The sequence below is a fragment of the Clarias gariepinus genome, unplaced genomic scaffold, assembly GCF_024256425.1.
Source record: "Clarias gariepinus isolate MV-2021 ecotype Netherlands unplaced genomic scaffold, CGAR_prim_01v2 scaffold_30, whole genome shotgun sequence".
NCBI lineage: Eukaryota > Metazoa > Chordata > Actinopteri > Siluriformes > Clariidae > Clarias > Clarias gariepinus.
The window spans coordinates 635,001-651,022 of NW_026520997.1; the positions used below are offsets into that span (position 1 = coordinate 635,001).

The 16,022-nt window shown below is 44.5% G+C and overlaps 2 protein-coding genes across 8 annotated transcripts in view; one reads left to right on the plus strand and one right to left on the minus strand.

Moving 5' to 3' along the window:
• The window catches only part of dpy19l1l (dpy-19-like 1, like (H. sapiens)), a 20,951-nt gene extending 18,282 nt beyond the window's left edge, over positions 1-2,669 (plus strand). For all 3 annotated transcript variants that reach the window (XM_053490682.1, XM_053490681.1, XM_053490683.1), the window contains 6 exons: positions 408-432; positions 549-668; positions 777-951; positions 1,084-1,183; positions 1,489-1,614; positions 1,738-2,669. In XM_053490682.1, the coding sequence (XP_053346657.1) occupies positions 408-432; positions 549-668; positions 777-951; positions 1,084-1,183; positions 1,489-1,614; positions 1,738-1,909 (718 nt within the window). In that variant the 3' untranslated portion in view covers positions 1,910-2,669. The remainder of the gene's footprint in view (positions 1-407; positions 433-548; positions 669-776; positions 952-1,083; positions 1,184-1,488; positions 1,615-1,737) is intronic.
• Positions 2,670-2,806: 137 nt separating this feature from the next.
• slc4a7 (solute carrier family 4 member 7) overlaps positions 2,807-16,022 on the minus strand; it is a 33,324-nt gene continuing 20,108 nt past the window's right edge. For 4 of the 5 annotated variants that reach the window (XM_053490676.1, XM_053490675.1, XM_053490680.1 and 1 more), the window contains 14 exons: positions 13,486-13,660; positions 11,615-11,748; positions 11,194-11,439; positions 10,517-10,622; positions 10,231-10,392; positions 9,995-10,108; positions 9,668-9,829; positions 9,300-9,551; positions 7,903-7,971; positions 7,575-7,748; positions 7,331-7,459; positions 5,830-5,912; positions 4,638-4,736; positions 2,807-4,256 (listed from right to left, as the gene is read on the minus strand). In XM_053490676.1, coding sequence (XP_053346651.1) covers positions 4,178-4,256; positions 4,638-4,736; positions 5,830-5,912; positions 7,331-7,459; positions 7,575-7,748; positions 7,903-7,971; positions 9,300-9,551; positions 9,668-9,829; positions 9,995-10,108; positions 10,231-10,392; positions 10,517-10,622; positions 11,194-11,439; positions 11,615-11,748; positions 13,486-13,660 — 1,984 coding nt within the window. In that variant the 3' untranslated portion in view covers positions 2,807-4,177. The other variant, XM_053490679.1, reaches the window with a different exon arrangement.

Sequence of the window (16,022 nt, forward strand, 5' to 3'; positions counted from 1 at the left end):
CCAAACGCTCACATGTGTTCCAAGCTCCGCCCACTCTGACTGACACTGACAGCGACCAATCACGTCCTAAACATTCTAATGTTCTGAACAAGGCACTGTGTTGTATTATTTTCTTTAAACCGATCGGATCTTAGCTCGGAGCAGTCGTGTCTCTGTCTGTCTGATCTAGTCTAACCCTCTGGGGCAGTCTGGGGTAACTGTGTCGTCATGGTAACGGAGAGAATACTGCTTTAAACCTCAGAAACTAAAAATTAAATTAAGCACATAGATGTTTTATTTATGAGCTGAGGCAGAGGGGGGAGGAGCTAACACATCACCTGTGTAGAGATCAAAGACACACACACACACACATCTGGTAGATCAGACTCTGTCACTGAGCCGTGTGTGTGTGTGTGTGTGTGTTACAGGACGGAGACGTTGGGCAAGGCAGTGGTGAGAGACGCACTATTCACACATGCGCTAAATATTCCTCAGTGCAGCTGCTGTGTGTACACCAATACTGTGTGTGTGTGTGTGTGTGTGTGTGTGTGTGTGTGTGTGTGTGTTAGTTGGTGTATCACACCCTGCAGCTGGTGGCCTTCACCGTTCTGGCCGTCCTCATCATGAGGCTGAAACTCTTCCTGACTCCACACATGTGCCTGATGACATCACTGCTCTGCTCCAAGCAGGTGACTAAAAGTATTTACACCCCCAGCATTCGCCCCAGTCTGCTCATGTACACCCGTTCTCACTTTCTCTCTGTGTGTGTGTGTGTGTGTGTGTGTGTGTGTGTGTAGCTGTTTGGCTGGGTGGGTGAGAGAGTGAAGCGCCACTTCGCCGTGTTCATTATCGTGTCCATCATGGTGGTTCAGGGCGTGGCCAACCTGCAGCAGCAGTGGAGCATCATGGGAGAATTCAGTAACTTGCCACAGGAAGACCTGCTGGAGTGGATCAAAGAGAACACGCCTCCCAGTGAGTGTATACACACACACACACACACAATCAGAAATGCTTTTGAGATTTGGGTCAGGACTGTGTGTGTGTGTGTGTGTGTGTGTGTGTGTGTGTGTGTGTGTGTGTGTGTGTGTGTGTGTGTGTGTGTAGATGCGGTGTTTGCAGGGGCGATGCCCACCATGGCGAGTGTGAAGCTGTCAGTAGGCAGAGCCGTCGTTAATCACCCGCACTACGAGGACGCAGGACTCAGGTAATCACACACACACACACACACGTGAAGTGGACAAGTTTCACCTGACACACACATCTGGATGCTTTCGAGTGAGACTGGAGAGTCTGACCTGCACTGGGGTGTTCAGGGTCGAGTTTTTCACCCAAAACCACAAGACTGTAACCGTACTGTATTTTTGGGTGAAAGTTTTGACCCACTCAGAGTTTCTCTAAACTCTCACAGGGGCACGAGCGTCTCCCAAACTGACTGGATCAGTGGCGAGATTCCTGGAGCATAATACAAAGTGTGTGTGTGTGTGTGTGTGTGTGTGTGTGTGTATGTAGGAAAAGGACAAAGCTGGTGTACTCCATGTACAGCCGGAAACCAGCCGAGCAGGTGAAGAGGAACCTGATGAGTCTGCAGGTGGATTATTTCATCCTTGAGGACTCGTGGTGCACCAGACGCACCAGGTACACACACACACACACACACACACACTAACACAGTGTCACAGAGTTTTGTTTTCTCCATTTGGTTATTAATTGTGTTGTTCTCATTGTGTGTGTGTGTGTGTGTGTGTGTGTGTGTGTCAGGCCGGGCTGCAGCATGCCAGAGATCTGGGACGTGGAGGATCCGGTGAACGCGGGTAAAACCCCGGTGTGTACACTGCTGAGTCGAGACGCTCGTCCTCACTTCACCACCGTCTTCCACAATAGTGTGTACAAAGTGCTGCGCGTCCCGAAAGCGGCTCAGGACACCAGATAACCCCTCACACACACACACCTTCACAACTGTGTGTTGTAATGTAGCTACAATCCATTTATGGCCAAGACCTGTACGTGTGTGTGTGTGTTTACAGCTGTGAGTATTTATTCCTAAGAAAGGTTGCTGCTGCTCCTCTGTGTTTCTGAAGCCGAGAGGAGCGACTCGGTCTCCGTCTTTATCTCATGTTCTGCACAGACGTCTCTCAGATCTCTCTCTCTGTACAGGAAGTGTGTAGTTGCTGCTTCCTGTTTTAAAACTGTTGTTACCCCCCCCCACTTCCTGTCTGTGACTCGCGGCTCCGGGTCACAGTGTTCCACAGCGAGCGCTCCGTCTGTAGCATCACACCTGTAGTTTTTTTTATTTTATTTCCTACAGGATGTTTGTACTCGTACTGCCAGTGCATGATGGGAAATTTGACCTCTGATGGATTACATCAGGTTCAAAATTTTTAAATACATAAAAAAAAATTCACACACACACGATTAAGTTTCAGCACCGTGGTGTCATGGACCTTACATTGATCTTACCTGCCTTCCCATGAAGCACTGTGATTAAATACCTGCACCCCACACACACACACAGTGAATCTGTGACGCCACAGTTTAATTTCTAACATTTTGTTTATTTTGACTGTAAAAGTGTTTATGATTTCTTCACGTTTAAGTCAAACAGTGTTGGAATTCTGGCTGAGAATCACGTGATGTTCGCTACGTGACGTCTCCTGGACTTTCTGAATAAAATTATTTGTAATTTTGCAGAATTTAGTCTCATCTTGTTTATGTACACGTGTCTGGGAGATGAAGACTAAATGAACTCGCTGTCTGGATCTTCTGGAATTGTTTCTAAAACGCTGATCCAGAAACTAAAGGACAAATAAAAACAAACTAAAACACAGAGTTATAACAACTTCACTGCTTTTATTCGATCATTTTTCTGTAGAAGTTTTACAAAAACGCAGCTCCACTGCAGAAGAGCGTCACTGTACAGTTTTATAAACAGGAAACGCGAGCGATGGAGCGAAAGCAGCAGCCTTACTGGGAACCTGCAGCACTCACCAGGAGAAATACTTGTTCTGAATCTTCAAAAAGAAGACATTATAATGATGATGAAGGTAAGTGCAGTCACAGCTCATAAACAAATGGATAAAAAATAAAATAAACAGAACAGCTGGAAAACATCAGGAATCATCTTGAATGAAAGTGGCTAATCTAAAAGAATAAAACTTTAAATACTTAATGAATAAATGTCTAATAAGTTAAAGAGCAGTTTCACACTCAGCAGCTAAAACGCACAAATAAAACACTAACAAAAAAGGGAAATCAGATCGGAGCAAGGCGGAGCGTCTCGTACAAATCAGGCACAAGGTGTTGTGTAAAGTTCTTTAAAAAATCCAATAAAAAAACCATCACATTTTGGTGCAACTGCAGCATTGGTGACTGTCCTGAGGGGGCGCTAAAGAGTCAGTTTTACCAAACTGAAACGACTGACTAGAACCGTTTTGAGCGAGACGCCGTGAGGTTCTCACAGCAGCAACACTGGGGTCCACATACACACAAATACGAACTTTTTTTTGATGAAGAACTCATTATTTGATGAGACTCTTAAAGAGCCCTGAGTTCCACCTAAACATTATTGCTTAGTATTTTCTCCTTCACATCTAGAACCTGCCAGAAAACGACACTCAAACCGAAGGTTCTGTAAGGCGTGGGGTCTGATAGTAAACATCTCAATGTGAAGTTCTACACAGAACTATTAACAGTTCCTCCAGAGACTGCAGAAGAGCTCGAGACTTTTTAGGTGTATGGTGACATGGAAGAACACACACACACAGAACCGTTTACAGATCGTACACATACAATTAAAGTTCTCTTTTCAGAGGCGACACACACACACACACACACACACACACAGAGTAAACGCCTCTATGCAGCTGTACACTGTTTAACAGTTCTGGAAACAAGATTAAAAGTAAACTAAAAGGTAAATAAAAGCTGCACAGAGGATGGGGGTGGAGCCTCGCTTCACCACTTAATTAATAATAATAATAGTGGGTGGAGTCAGAGGTCAAGTGGCTCTCAGCTGTGTGATGACGTACCTCAGCGAATGATGCTCTAACTACACGCTGCTTACATTTAATCATCATACATTGTGTGTGTGTGTGTGTGTGTGTGTGTGTGTGTGTGAGCATAGAGCAAGTGTTTCCTCTTGAACTCATTTGGCCTCTGCTTTGAGAAACTCAGTCTCTCAGACGCTCTGCTCTCTTCGTTGTCATAGCGACGTCTCCGTGTCCACAAACAACCCTCCGTCTGCAGCGTCCACTGTGATTTTAATGCTGGGAGTCTTATCACTGCGGACACACACAGAAAAAGAAATATTAAAAAACAGAAACACTAGACTTGTATGGATGGTCAGACACGAACAGAAACAGCACAGACAGACAGACAGACGGAGAGATGCAGCGGTGAGGCTCTACTGAAGCTGGTCAGTATGAGAAAGTAAACACTGATCAGAGCTGATGGAGATGTGAGGAAGAGGAGGATGAACAAGAGCAAAAATGAGGAGAAGAAGAGGAGGAAAAAAACGTGAGGTGAGAATAAGGAGGTGGAGGAGGAGGAACGGGAGGAAACGGACAAAAAGGAAGCAGAACAGGAACGTGGAGAAGAAGAAGGAAAAGGGTGAGGAAGAGGAGGAGAAATAAGAACAAAGACAATGAGAAGAAAGTCTGTACCTGTCCCTATATTTGGGCCCTTTGCAGGGGTCAGAGTTCACCGCTTTCCACATGCTGGTTTTGGCCACTTCATCAGTAATGTTAACCACAGATGGGTCACTGCCACACACACACAAACACACACACACAAACACACACACCAAGCCTGTGTTCTAGTACTGTAAACAAACACACCCTCGTTTACTTCCCCGTGTCACTGACATGCTAATTAGCTAACATGCTAACTCCCTAGCATCGTTTCATTAGCGTTCTTACACACAGCTTTCCTTACGATGACGGGCTGCAGTGAATTCTGGGTAAATGAACAGAACAAACCCTTCAGAGTGACTCCCTAATGAGGGGGGAGGGGACGAGGGCGTGTCATCAGCACCATCACTGAATCAGGAAGCGTTATGGGCAGTTATAACAGCTCACATATGAGTGTGTGTGTGTGTGTGTGTGTGTGCGAGTGTGTGTGTGAAAAGGCGCGAGAGCTCAGCAGCATGCAATCACACTGCAGTGGTAATCACCGCTCTAATTAACCACCGATACAAAAAACAACCAAACCACCAACCGCTGAGGTCACTTCCTGTTCACACGAGGTGTCAGAGGTCACGCTGTCCGTCCTGCCCGAGAGAAACACCTGGATAAGAGGCTTAGGGTTCAACAAAAAAAACACTCGAGGCGGCTTTAACCTGCTCGCCACACGCGCGCACACGCACATGCTAGAGGGCGGAGCTTTCAGCTCTAACACTAAGGGTACAAGCCTGATTAGGTGCACAATTGTCTTACTTCAAGTTTAATATAAATATTAATAATATCTCTCAGATACTGAGCATCGCCTGAGCTTCCAGAGCGCCCTCCTGTGGTGTACATGTTAACAGACATGGGAGCTACAAAGACAGATGATGAAATACAAACATTATTGGGTAATACATTTTTATCAGAAGTTAGTCAGTGAATAATTAATGACTAACATCTCTAATAGACGTCTCTGATTGGCCGCACATTGTCGCTCGCGCCATTCTCGCTATCGCCTTAGCATTTTAGCTCCTTCTCTATTAAATGTACAGCAATAATACATTGGACACTGAGAGACATCACTGCGGCACAGCAGGAGTCATGCCAGTGCACAAACAGGACTGCAATAATTATCATACGGTAAACAAATAATTAAGTAAACAAACAGGGGGAACTGTTTATGAGGACTAACCTGGGTTTGAGGGTTTTGATGCTGAGCAGGTTGTCGCTGTCGTACTCCATCACTCCCTCAACCCCGAGCATACGCTCTGCCTCCTGACACACACACACACACACAGCTCTGTAACAATGCTATACACATACAAATGGATTATATTCATCATCATTATTATTATTGAATGTCCAGGTGATGCTCCAAAAATAATGTGTGATAATTGGAATAGATAATTTGAGTACTTTTGAGGGCAAAACTGGGCTGTTAAGGCGGGATGGCGTCCATTCCACCCAGGAAGGTGCTGCTCTCTGTAGTTTAGCTCAGTTTTAGAGCAGGTTAATCAGTGAGTACCCAGAGCCCAGGCCAGGGAGGAGACAGACAGGCTAAACCAACCATCTGCTAGCTGCACAGAGTCGTCACTCAGGGTTCACAAAGTTAGTGAACTGCTAGTGTCCTACGATCCGCCACGCCTACTTCGATCTAAGGATGCAGGCTGCTTGTCAGTACCGCGTATTACGGAAACTACAGCAATGGACGGAGCTTTTTCCTTCAACGGCCCAAAGTTATGGAATATTCTTCCAAATAGTGCCTGTTCGGGACTCAGACACAGTCTCAGTGTTTAAGTCCAGGCTAAAAGCCTATTTATTTAGCCAAGCATTTTTATAAATAGATTAGCCATAGGTAAAGGAGCAGATCTGGGGGACTCATGGACGTAGAGTATTATGGTGAACTGGTATGTTTGGATGCTGTCTTCCTCACTCTCATTGATCACTCAGGTTTGCTGACGGTGAGGTGATTGTTTGCTTTACATGTCAGTTCCCCCTCATGTCTGTGTTTCCTTCTGGCTCTCCCTTTTAGTTATAATGTCATAGTTAATCTAGTCTCTCTCTCACTACACCTGTCTCATCCTGAGCTGCCAGTGATCCAGACCCCCTCTGTCCTCTGGATCTGTCTGACTCGTCCTGGTGTCCCTCTTCTGGTTGGAGATCTCGTCACATGGACGCCCCGTGTGGTCTGTCTGGGATGCATGTGGTGACTGGGGATGGTTCCACTTTAACATGAAGACGGTCCTGTCCTCGGTTAATACAGACAGATGTTCTCTGAGGACTCGTGACTGCAGTCGCTCGATAGTTCAGGACTGGAGTTTCCTACAGTCTACCTGAGCCTCCAATAACCAACTGGACTCCATATGAACTTCTCCACATCTCCTGTTATACTGAACTTCCAGTCTCCTAACACACAGTATGAGTGCAGATCAATCCCTGCTATCTGTTTTCACCCTGTTGAGTCTGGTTTCTCTCAAGGTTCCTTCCTATTACCATCTCAGGGAGTTTTTCCCTCAGCACCGTCACCCTCGGCTCGTTCATCAGGGACGATCTGATCATTCTGATTCACACATGTTAACATTTCATACCAATTTTCATCATTTCTTTCGATTGTGTAAAACTGCTCTGCGACAATAACAGCTGTTAAAAACGCTACACAAATAAAATAAAATAAAATTGAATTATTGTTAAACCTCTTCTGCGAGCTTCTTGTCGTCCTCCTTCTTCTTCTTGCTCTCTGGCATCAAATCATCCAACCAGCTGAGCTCTCGCTTCGTAAAGCAGAAGTCTAGAAGCTTCCGTACAAACACCAGAGCCAATACCTACACACACAGGCACACAGAGCATTGTGTTCTGAACTGAGACGGAGTGTGTGTTTGGGACATAGCCGCTCGCTCTCTGCCCCAGAGTGCACTGTGTAATTACTCAGACGTTTACCATCATGGGGAAGACGACGGCGGCGGCCGAGGCTTTGATGACCCACAGCAGCACGAGGCAGGTGAGCTGCACCAGGGTGAAGACGTGGACCTTCCACAGAGGAACGTAGCGCAGGTAGATGAGGTCAGGCTGGTGCTTAGCCGGCATCCCGAACAGCTTAATACGGTCAAAGAACTGCAGCACAACACACACACACACACACACACACACACACACACACACACACACACACACACACAGTCACTGCACAGGGCTTCCTGCTGATTGGTTTAATTCTAACATGCTGATGCGAAACGTGTAGTAAACTCCTCAACGTCATTGTATTTACCTGGATACCTTTAAGAGATGACACGCCCATGTAGAGGAACACTCCATACAGCACCGGCATGGGGATAAACTGAGGAAGAAGAAAAAAAACACACATTTCACTGAGACTAAGAGTAAATGTAGAACTGCTCACCTTTACATTTTAAAATTCCTCCACATTACATCACAGTGCAGGTTGTCCTCAACGTACGAACAAGTTCAGTTCCAGGAGCACATTCAAAAGTCAGATTTGTTCTTAAATTCGACAAACACGAACATACGATGTAAAGCATACAAATTCACTTGACTAAATCTGTCCTCTTTCCCCCACTAAATCTGTCCTCTTTCCCGCCATTTTGTCTCAGAGTGGTTTTCAAGGGGTGTATTGGACTGTGAACTCCGTCTTGTTGAGAATTTTCCTGAAATTAGGATAATTCAGCACCAGGACAGCTTTAAAGGACGGCTGCACACACACACACACACACACACACAATACACCGGACTTTTTATAGACATTTTATACATTCACTTTCACACTGAAAAACAATTGTATATAATTATAAATATTGGTATCTGGTGCATTGCAGTGTCCAAAAAAATGGAGGCGCGCACAAATGCAGTGGCTTCAGGCTCTCCACTTAGAGCGAAAAACACACAAAAGGATATCATCAGAGAAGCAAAACTGGACTATTCAAAACGGGCCATCGGATCATCTGTCAGACAACAACCCCAGAAGGGTATGGAAAGGCCTGAAACATATTACCAATTAAAAAGGCAGCGGGACAAATACAGATAACATGGACATCTTATTAGCAGAGGAACCAAACCACTTCTTTGCCCGCTTTGAGAGAACTGTAAATACTCCTACCATGCACACCGCCTTGCCCATAGCCTCCTCTAAGCTCAGGCCATACACACTAACCCTCCAAGAACATCGGGTTCGTAATGTGTTCAGAGCAGTAAATCAGAGGAAGGCTGCTGGCCCTGACAGAATACCACTGTCCCTCACTGCCTGAAATCTGCAATAATAGTCCCAGTCCGCAAGTCTAACACCATCAGTGGCCTAAATGACTGTAGACTCATTGCACCGACACCCGTAGTTGCTAAGTGCTTTGAGAAGCTGGTCCTAAAGCACATAAAGGACTGTCCCCCGCCCAGCTTTGTCCCCCACCAGTTTACCTATAAGGCAAACAGGTCCACCGAAGATGCAATTTCTACCGCTTTCCACTCTGCCCTGCATCACCTGGAGGACCCTGGGACTTCACGTAAGGATGTTCATCATAGACTTCAGCTCGGCTTTTAATACCATCATCCCAGACATCCTTATAGCCAAGCTGGTAAACCTGGACTCTGCCAGGGTGCATGGAGGAGTGAAACAGAGGGAGTGTGTTAATTTGTTAAAGAAATAATGAAAGTCACCTTGAGCACAGAGGTCATGAAGACGGACAAGCCCATGAGGACGAAGATCATCAAGCCCGTGACTCTCTGCTCTCTGATACCCAGGAATTTGGGCTGTTCCCCAGGGGCGGAGCATTCTGACTCCACCTTCAGGGAGTTCACGTGTGAGATGGAGAGAACAGTGGCAGCGACGAACCACGGCAGGCCCATGAGAGAGCACACGCCCAGCATCACCGCCACCACCAACAGGTCCAGGTGATATCCACAGCCTTTCTACACACACACACACACACACGTTGATATCTGTGAGCTCATTTGATTGCAGGATTCAGGTTGTGAGAATTAGAGGAGTCCGTGTGCGTGCGTGTGTGTGTGAGAGAGAGAGAGACCTTGAGCTTGTGCTCTTTGCGGTTGATGATGACGGCGGTGATCTGCTGGTCCATGAAGATGAGGATGGTGCAGAGCAGAGCAGGAATCACCGCCGCTAACAGAGTCCACCAGGGATTTGAACCCAGAGGGGTCATCCACCAACCACGACCTTTAGAGGTGGGCTGAACACACACACACACACACACACACACACACACACACAAAAACACCAGCAAAGAAAATCTCCAGTCAGTCTCTTTATATCTGAACACGTCCGGCTCCTGTAACACACTTGTCTCCAAATCAGTGTGTGTGTGTGTGTGTGTGTGTGTGTGTGTGTGTGTTACCTCGAAGGTGTCTGGGACGTTGAGTTTTGGCGAAGGAATCCCCACCAGGTAATCCAGCAGCACCATGATCATGATGGTGAGAAAAACCGCAAAATCACTGATGGTAGAGCGAACCTGCACGGGGTCACAGGGACAGACAGAGGTCAAAGGTCACCACGGGGTTAATTAACTATGAGTGTAAATGCTTTTGAGCAGAAATGACTAATGATTTTTTGATGACTGATCTCCTGTCTGACCCTGGTGGGGAAGTAGCGCTTGGTCCTGAACTGTTTGAGGAACGCTGAGAGGAAGAAGGTGGTGAAGAAGAGGATGATGGACCAGAACAGGACGTCAGGGATGAAGGGGCCGTGATCACTGCAGGCCCCGCCCACAAACACACCCTGCAGCTTCTTACACGTCTGTACACACACACACACACAGGGACAAGTTAATACAGGCAGGTGTACAACAAAATGCCAAACATGGACCCCCCCCACCACACACACTCAAAACCCCTCCACCACACCTCCCTCACACTCTTACAGGCACATCCAGTCCGCTCCAGTTGACTGTGTCAGGGGTGAAGCCACTCTGGTTCCACAGGTTTGTGAGCTCAGGTGTGATGTTCAAAGGTGAAGAGCACTGACACCTGAAGAGGGGAAGGGACTAGCATTATTAAAAAAAAGCTGTTATTAAAAAGCGCAATAACTTTTATCTATGTGTTACAGACCAGCGCTTTAATTCGATGCAGAGCGTTACAGACCAGCGCTTTAATTCGATGCAGAGCGTTACAGACCAGCGCTTTAATTCGATGCAGAGCGTTACAGACCAGCGCTTTAATTCGATGCAGAGCGTTACAGACCAGCGCTTTAATTCGATGCAGAGTGTTACACACCAGCGCTTTAATTCGATGCAGAGTGTTACACACCAGCGCTTTAATTCGATGCAGAGCGTTACAGACCAGCGCTTTAATTCGATGCAGAGCGTTACAGACCAGCGCTTTAATTCGATGCAGAGTGTTACACACCAGCGCTTTAATTCGATGCAGAGTGTTACACACCAGCGCTTTAATTCGATGCAGAGTGTTACAGACCAGCGCTTTAATTCAATGTTACACACCAGCGCTTAAATTCAATGCAAAGTGTTACAGACCGGCGCTTCAATTGGATGCAGAGCGTTACACGGCGCCGGTTTAAAGCAGAGCGGGCTAGCTTGCCTACCTGTAGAAGGTAAGGTTGTCCAGGTCATTGTTCATGTTAATGGGGAACATGTCACTCAGGTGAAAGAGCTTCTCCACCGCCTCGTAGATGAAGATGATGCAGATGAGCGCTGCGAAGGCTTCCTCCGTGAACCGAGTGATGTAACACACAAGAGAACTGGCGTCTGTGGCCACCAACACCACACACAGGAACGCCGTCCACAAACCAATACTGGTGCGCAGGGGGAGGTAGGACAGGCCATAATCACTGCGCACACACACACACACACACATACACGGTGAGTAAATGATGACTGCAATGAAAACATTATTTATAAGCTGTGAAGTATGTACCACCAGAGGGCGCCATAACATTACAATTAAGGTTTGATTGGTTGTAAGAGAACTCCTGGATGGTTCACAGAGCAGTGCGAGTCTCTGACCTGCAGAACTTAAAGAGGATCTTCTCAAACACCAGAACCGGACCAGTGCTGCCCAGGATGGTGAGGGGCTGACCCGCAAAGAGAGAGTATGCCACTCCGGTCAGAGACGCCCCGAATAATGACTCAATAGCACTCTACACACACACACACACACACACACACACACACACACACACACACACACACAGAGAAAAAGAGAGAGAGAGAAATGTTCAGATGTCTGTCGCATTAGCATTAACTGCTACACCGCACTAACATGACGCACATTCATGCTAGCAGGTAACGAGTTCAATTCAATTTTTGAATTAAATTTTATGTTTAGTGCTTTTAACAATCGTTATTTTTGCAAAGTGCTGAGAGAAAAACTCCCTGAGATGGCAATAGGAAGAAACCTTGAGGAACCAGACTCAACAGGGAACCCATCCTCATCTGGGTGATAACAGATAGCAGGGATTGTATGGAGTTAATTATGTGCCAAAATTTAACAAACACAATCTGCTTTGCAAAGAAAAAAAACGACTTTCTCACAAATGCAGCGTTTTGCAAACAAACTCAATCCGATTTTCAAAGAAATAAATTCGACTTTCTCACAAATGCGCCGAACGTATTTTCTCACAAATGCAATGAAGCAACTTCCTCTTCCAAAACAGCAGATGGCGCTATCGATCAATTTACTCTATTCTCCCGAGACCTCAAACAACGTGTTTATATGGTTTACCCTTATGTCCCAGAGGAATATGAGTGGGGAACAGTTTTGAGGTGTCCAGTATATATCCAGACAGCCAGACGTATTAACACTCCACTATCTTTAGGATAGAGCCCTGTAGGGGAATAATACAGTTATATCAAACCACAGCTGCATTTTAATTAACTATTGAAGGCTGAAAGAACTGCCATCATGTTTGGCTTTTTATATCCATAACGGACATATGCGACATGATGCATCAAAATCTTTTATAATTAGTGATCATATCTACATTTAAATAATCTTTAACAAAGTTATAAGGGTAAAAAAAGCTATAAATGAACAGTAAACATACTGAATTACCGACAGAATTCTATTACAAACCTGCTTGTAAAAAGTTTCATAAATTTCATGCAGTCTAATACAATGATTCTTGCATCTTACTGTATCTACACCTCGCACTGCAACAGCTGTCTACAATGTATGATTATACTACAGACACAGATTATTTAAATGTAGATATGATCACTAATTATAGTTAATAATTCAATAGTTAATTAAAATGCAGCTGTGGTTTGATATAACTGTATTATTCCCCTACAGGGCTCTATCCTAAAGATAGTGGAGTGTTAATACGTCTGGCTGTCTGGATATATAATGGACACCTCAAAACTGTTCCCCACTCATATTCCTCTGGGACATAAGGGTAAACCATATAAACACGTTGTTTGAGGTCTCGGGAGAATGGAGTAAATTGACCGATAGCGCCATCTGCTGTTTTGGAAGAGGAAGTTGCTCCATTGCATTTGTGAGAAAATACGTTCGGCGCATTTGTGAGAAAGTCGATTGTTTTTCTTTGCAAATCGGATTGTGTTTGTTTGTTAAATTTTGTCACATAATTAACTCCATAGGATTGATCTGCACTCATACTGTGTGTTAGGAGGCTGGAAGTTCAGTATAACAGGAGATGTGGAGAAGTTCATATGGAGGCTATAGGAAACTCTAGTCCTGAACTATCGAGTCCTCCGAGAAGTTGTTTACATCTCTTGTTCCTGGTGTGTGTGTGTGTGTGTGTGTGTGTGTGTGAGCTGTCTAGTGACTTTTTGTTCTGAAAAATTTTTGTAGCTCTAAATCTGACAGGTTAATGTGGAATTTGCTCGCTGAAGAACCTGAAGGAGAAACTCACAATGTTGTTCTTGGTGATTTCTCCCAGCAGGCCTCCGAATGTGATGACGGGAGACATGCAGGCGCAGTACAGGAACAACACTGACGCCAAACACTGCAGGCTGAACGCATCACGGACATCACTCCAATAAAACGGCGCTTTCCTCTTCACATCCAACACCAGCCCGCCAAATATACTGGGGGGGATAAAAAAAGAGAAATGTACATCAAAACAAATAATAATCGTCTCCTCCCTTAAAAAAATTCCTTTGCCACAGATCTCACCCCACGCTTTTCACAACTCTGTCCTCAAACTCCACCCACAACACACTTTTCAGCTTCACCAAATGCTCTTTTAATTCTCTTACACTTTAATGCTGGTTTAATGAGGTGACCTCACACTCTCCCTCTCTCTCTCACACACACACACACACACACTTTTCATTAAAACAGACTTATTGCTAATCAACTCTACCACTAATGTGAACACACACTGACCTAGCTCTTTGATGTAGAGGTGGGAGGAGTTACCGATATACAGTGAAACATCGGATTGCAAGTAACACGGTTTGCTTCCGCGAGTGTTCCACAAGACGAGCATAGACCTTTAATAAATTTTGACTTGAAAAATGAACAAGTCTTGGTTTACAAGTAACGAGTATCATGTATCACACATGCTCTTCTTGTTTTGACGCCGAGTGTCACATAATCACAACTGAACCAACGGTTTTTCTCTCTCTTGTGCTGCGGAATTGTGGGCAAGCGTTTCCCTGCTGGGTCTTAGTGCACGTCTTACTGGTATAATCGTGTGTGTGTGTAAAACATCTTTTATTTTGTGTCTGTATGCTTGTGTGTAAAGCAAAAGAAAGTCTCATTAGAGAGGTTAAAGATTTTTAATCTTTAATAGTCTAATAGTCAATTTTCTCCCTCAGTCTGTCATGTGTGTGCGCGCCTAGAGCTGGGCGGTATGACCAAAAATTTATATCACGATATTTTTCAAAATTATATCCATGTCACGGTATTTGATTGTTTTTTTTTTGTTTTTTTCATGCATGATTAGATGTTAACCCCATTTCCTAATAAATTAGAGAATAATTACTGCAGTATATTGGCTTACATTGACCTGACTAGTATTAACCCAGGTTTAATTGGTCTCACAAAATTCTGATGTTCACAAAGAGGTGACAGTGGCACTCATAATTGTAATGAGGTGCAGAAATCAGAATTCACGACTTGCAGTCAAAATACACAACAGTTTATTGTGCAAGTTTTGCAACTTGAAAACATCTTTAAGCTGCTACAATGTAAACAATATGTCCCCTGTAACTGCAAAAGGAAAACTTCATCCACTGGACTTTCATTAAGGGAAATTACCTGAAACGGGTAAATACAAAAGGAGTGAAACTTTGGACCAGTCCAACCAGGTAGTATTCAAGTATTTAAAAATATAAAAGAAGTTTAACTTGAAAACTTCCCAAACAACTAAACCTTCACTAAGGCAACTTGCATCCATACGGACTTTGCTTCAAGATGAGGTATAATTATACACACATTTAAACAAATAATAAATAGTAACCTAAAAGTATGCAGCTTGCATAATCATCTCCTTGAAGCCAACTTTTTCAACAGTATTAAGCGCTACCATGTCTTTAGCTAAGTGAAAAGTAATAGCGGTGGTAATATCGCTCCATCGTTTGCTTTTCTTGTCGTAGGCAGTCCCTTTAGTAAACGCGTCTTTGAGTGACGTCTGAGTCACATTTTGCGTTGCAGTGCCAACTTTATTGTTACCTGCAGATGTGGAAGAGGATGCAGATCTTAGTTTCATGCATTCTTCATATTCCAGGACATGTTTGTGGCGGAGGTGGTGAAGCAAATTGCTTGTGTTGCCTCCTGCGGCTACAACTTTAACCCGACAACATTTACATACGATGGTTGTTTGATCAATGTCAGATTTTTTTTAAAGCCTAAGTATTTCCACACAACCAACATGGCTCCTCTTTTCGGAAGAAGTTTCTCTTTGTCTGTGACATTTTCTTCGTCCATGCTGTTCACCGCTCAACACACACAGGACGTGCTTCCACCGCTCTCACGCAGACGCATACAGCTTGCAGTTTGGTACCTTTTGAGATTTATTTTTACTTTTTATTAATTAGAAGGTTAAAAATCCATTTTCTTTCACAGTCGGTCATGTGTGTGTGTGTGCGCGCGTAATTCGACACCGTGCTGGTTCATACACACTCTCTTTCTCGCCTTTAGTGTGTGTGTGTGTGTGTGTGTGTGTTTGTTTGTGAATTGCCCCGCGCGCGAACGCACACTCAACAACCCAAACACACAGCGCCTGCGCGCATAAAGGGAAACACTTTTCTGTCGGGATTTGTTTTTACTATTTTTATGGTAAAGTTTAATTTGATTTAATTTTACTAAATTATTTTTATGTGTTTATTTTTTTGGGCTGTAGAACAAATAATTAGAGTTCCCATTATTTCTTATAGGAAAATTAAATTTGGTTTACGAGCGTTTTAAAATATGAGCCAGCTTCCGGAATGAATTATGCTCATA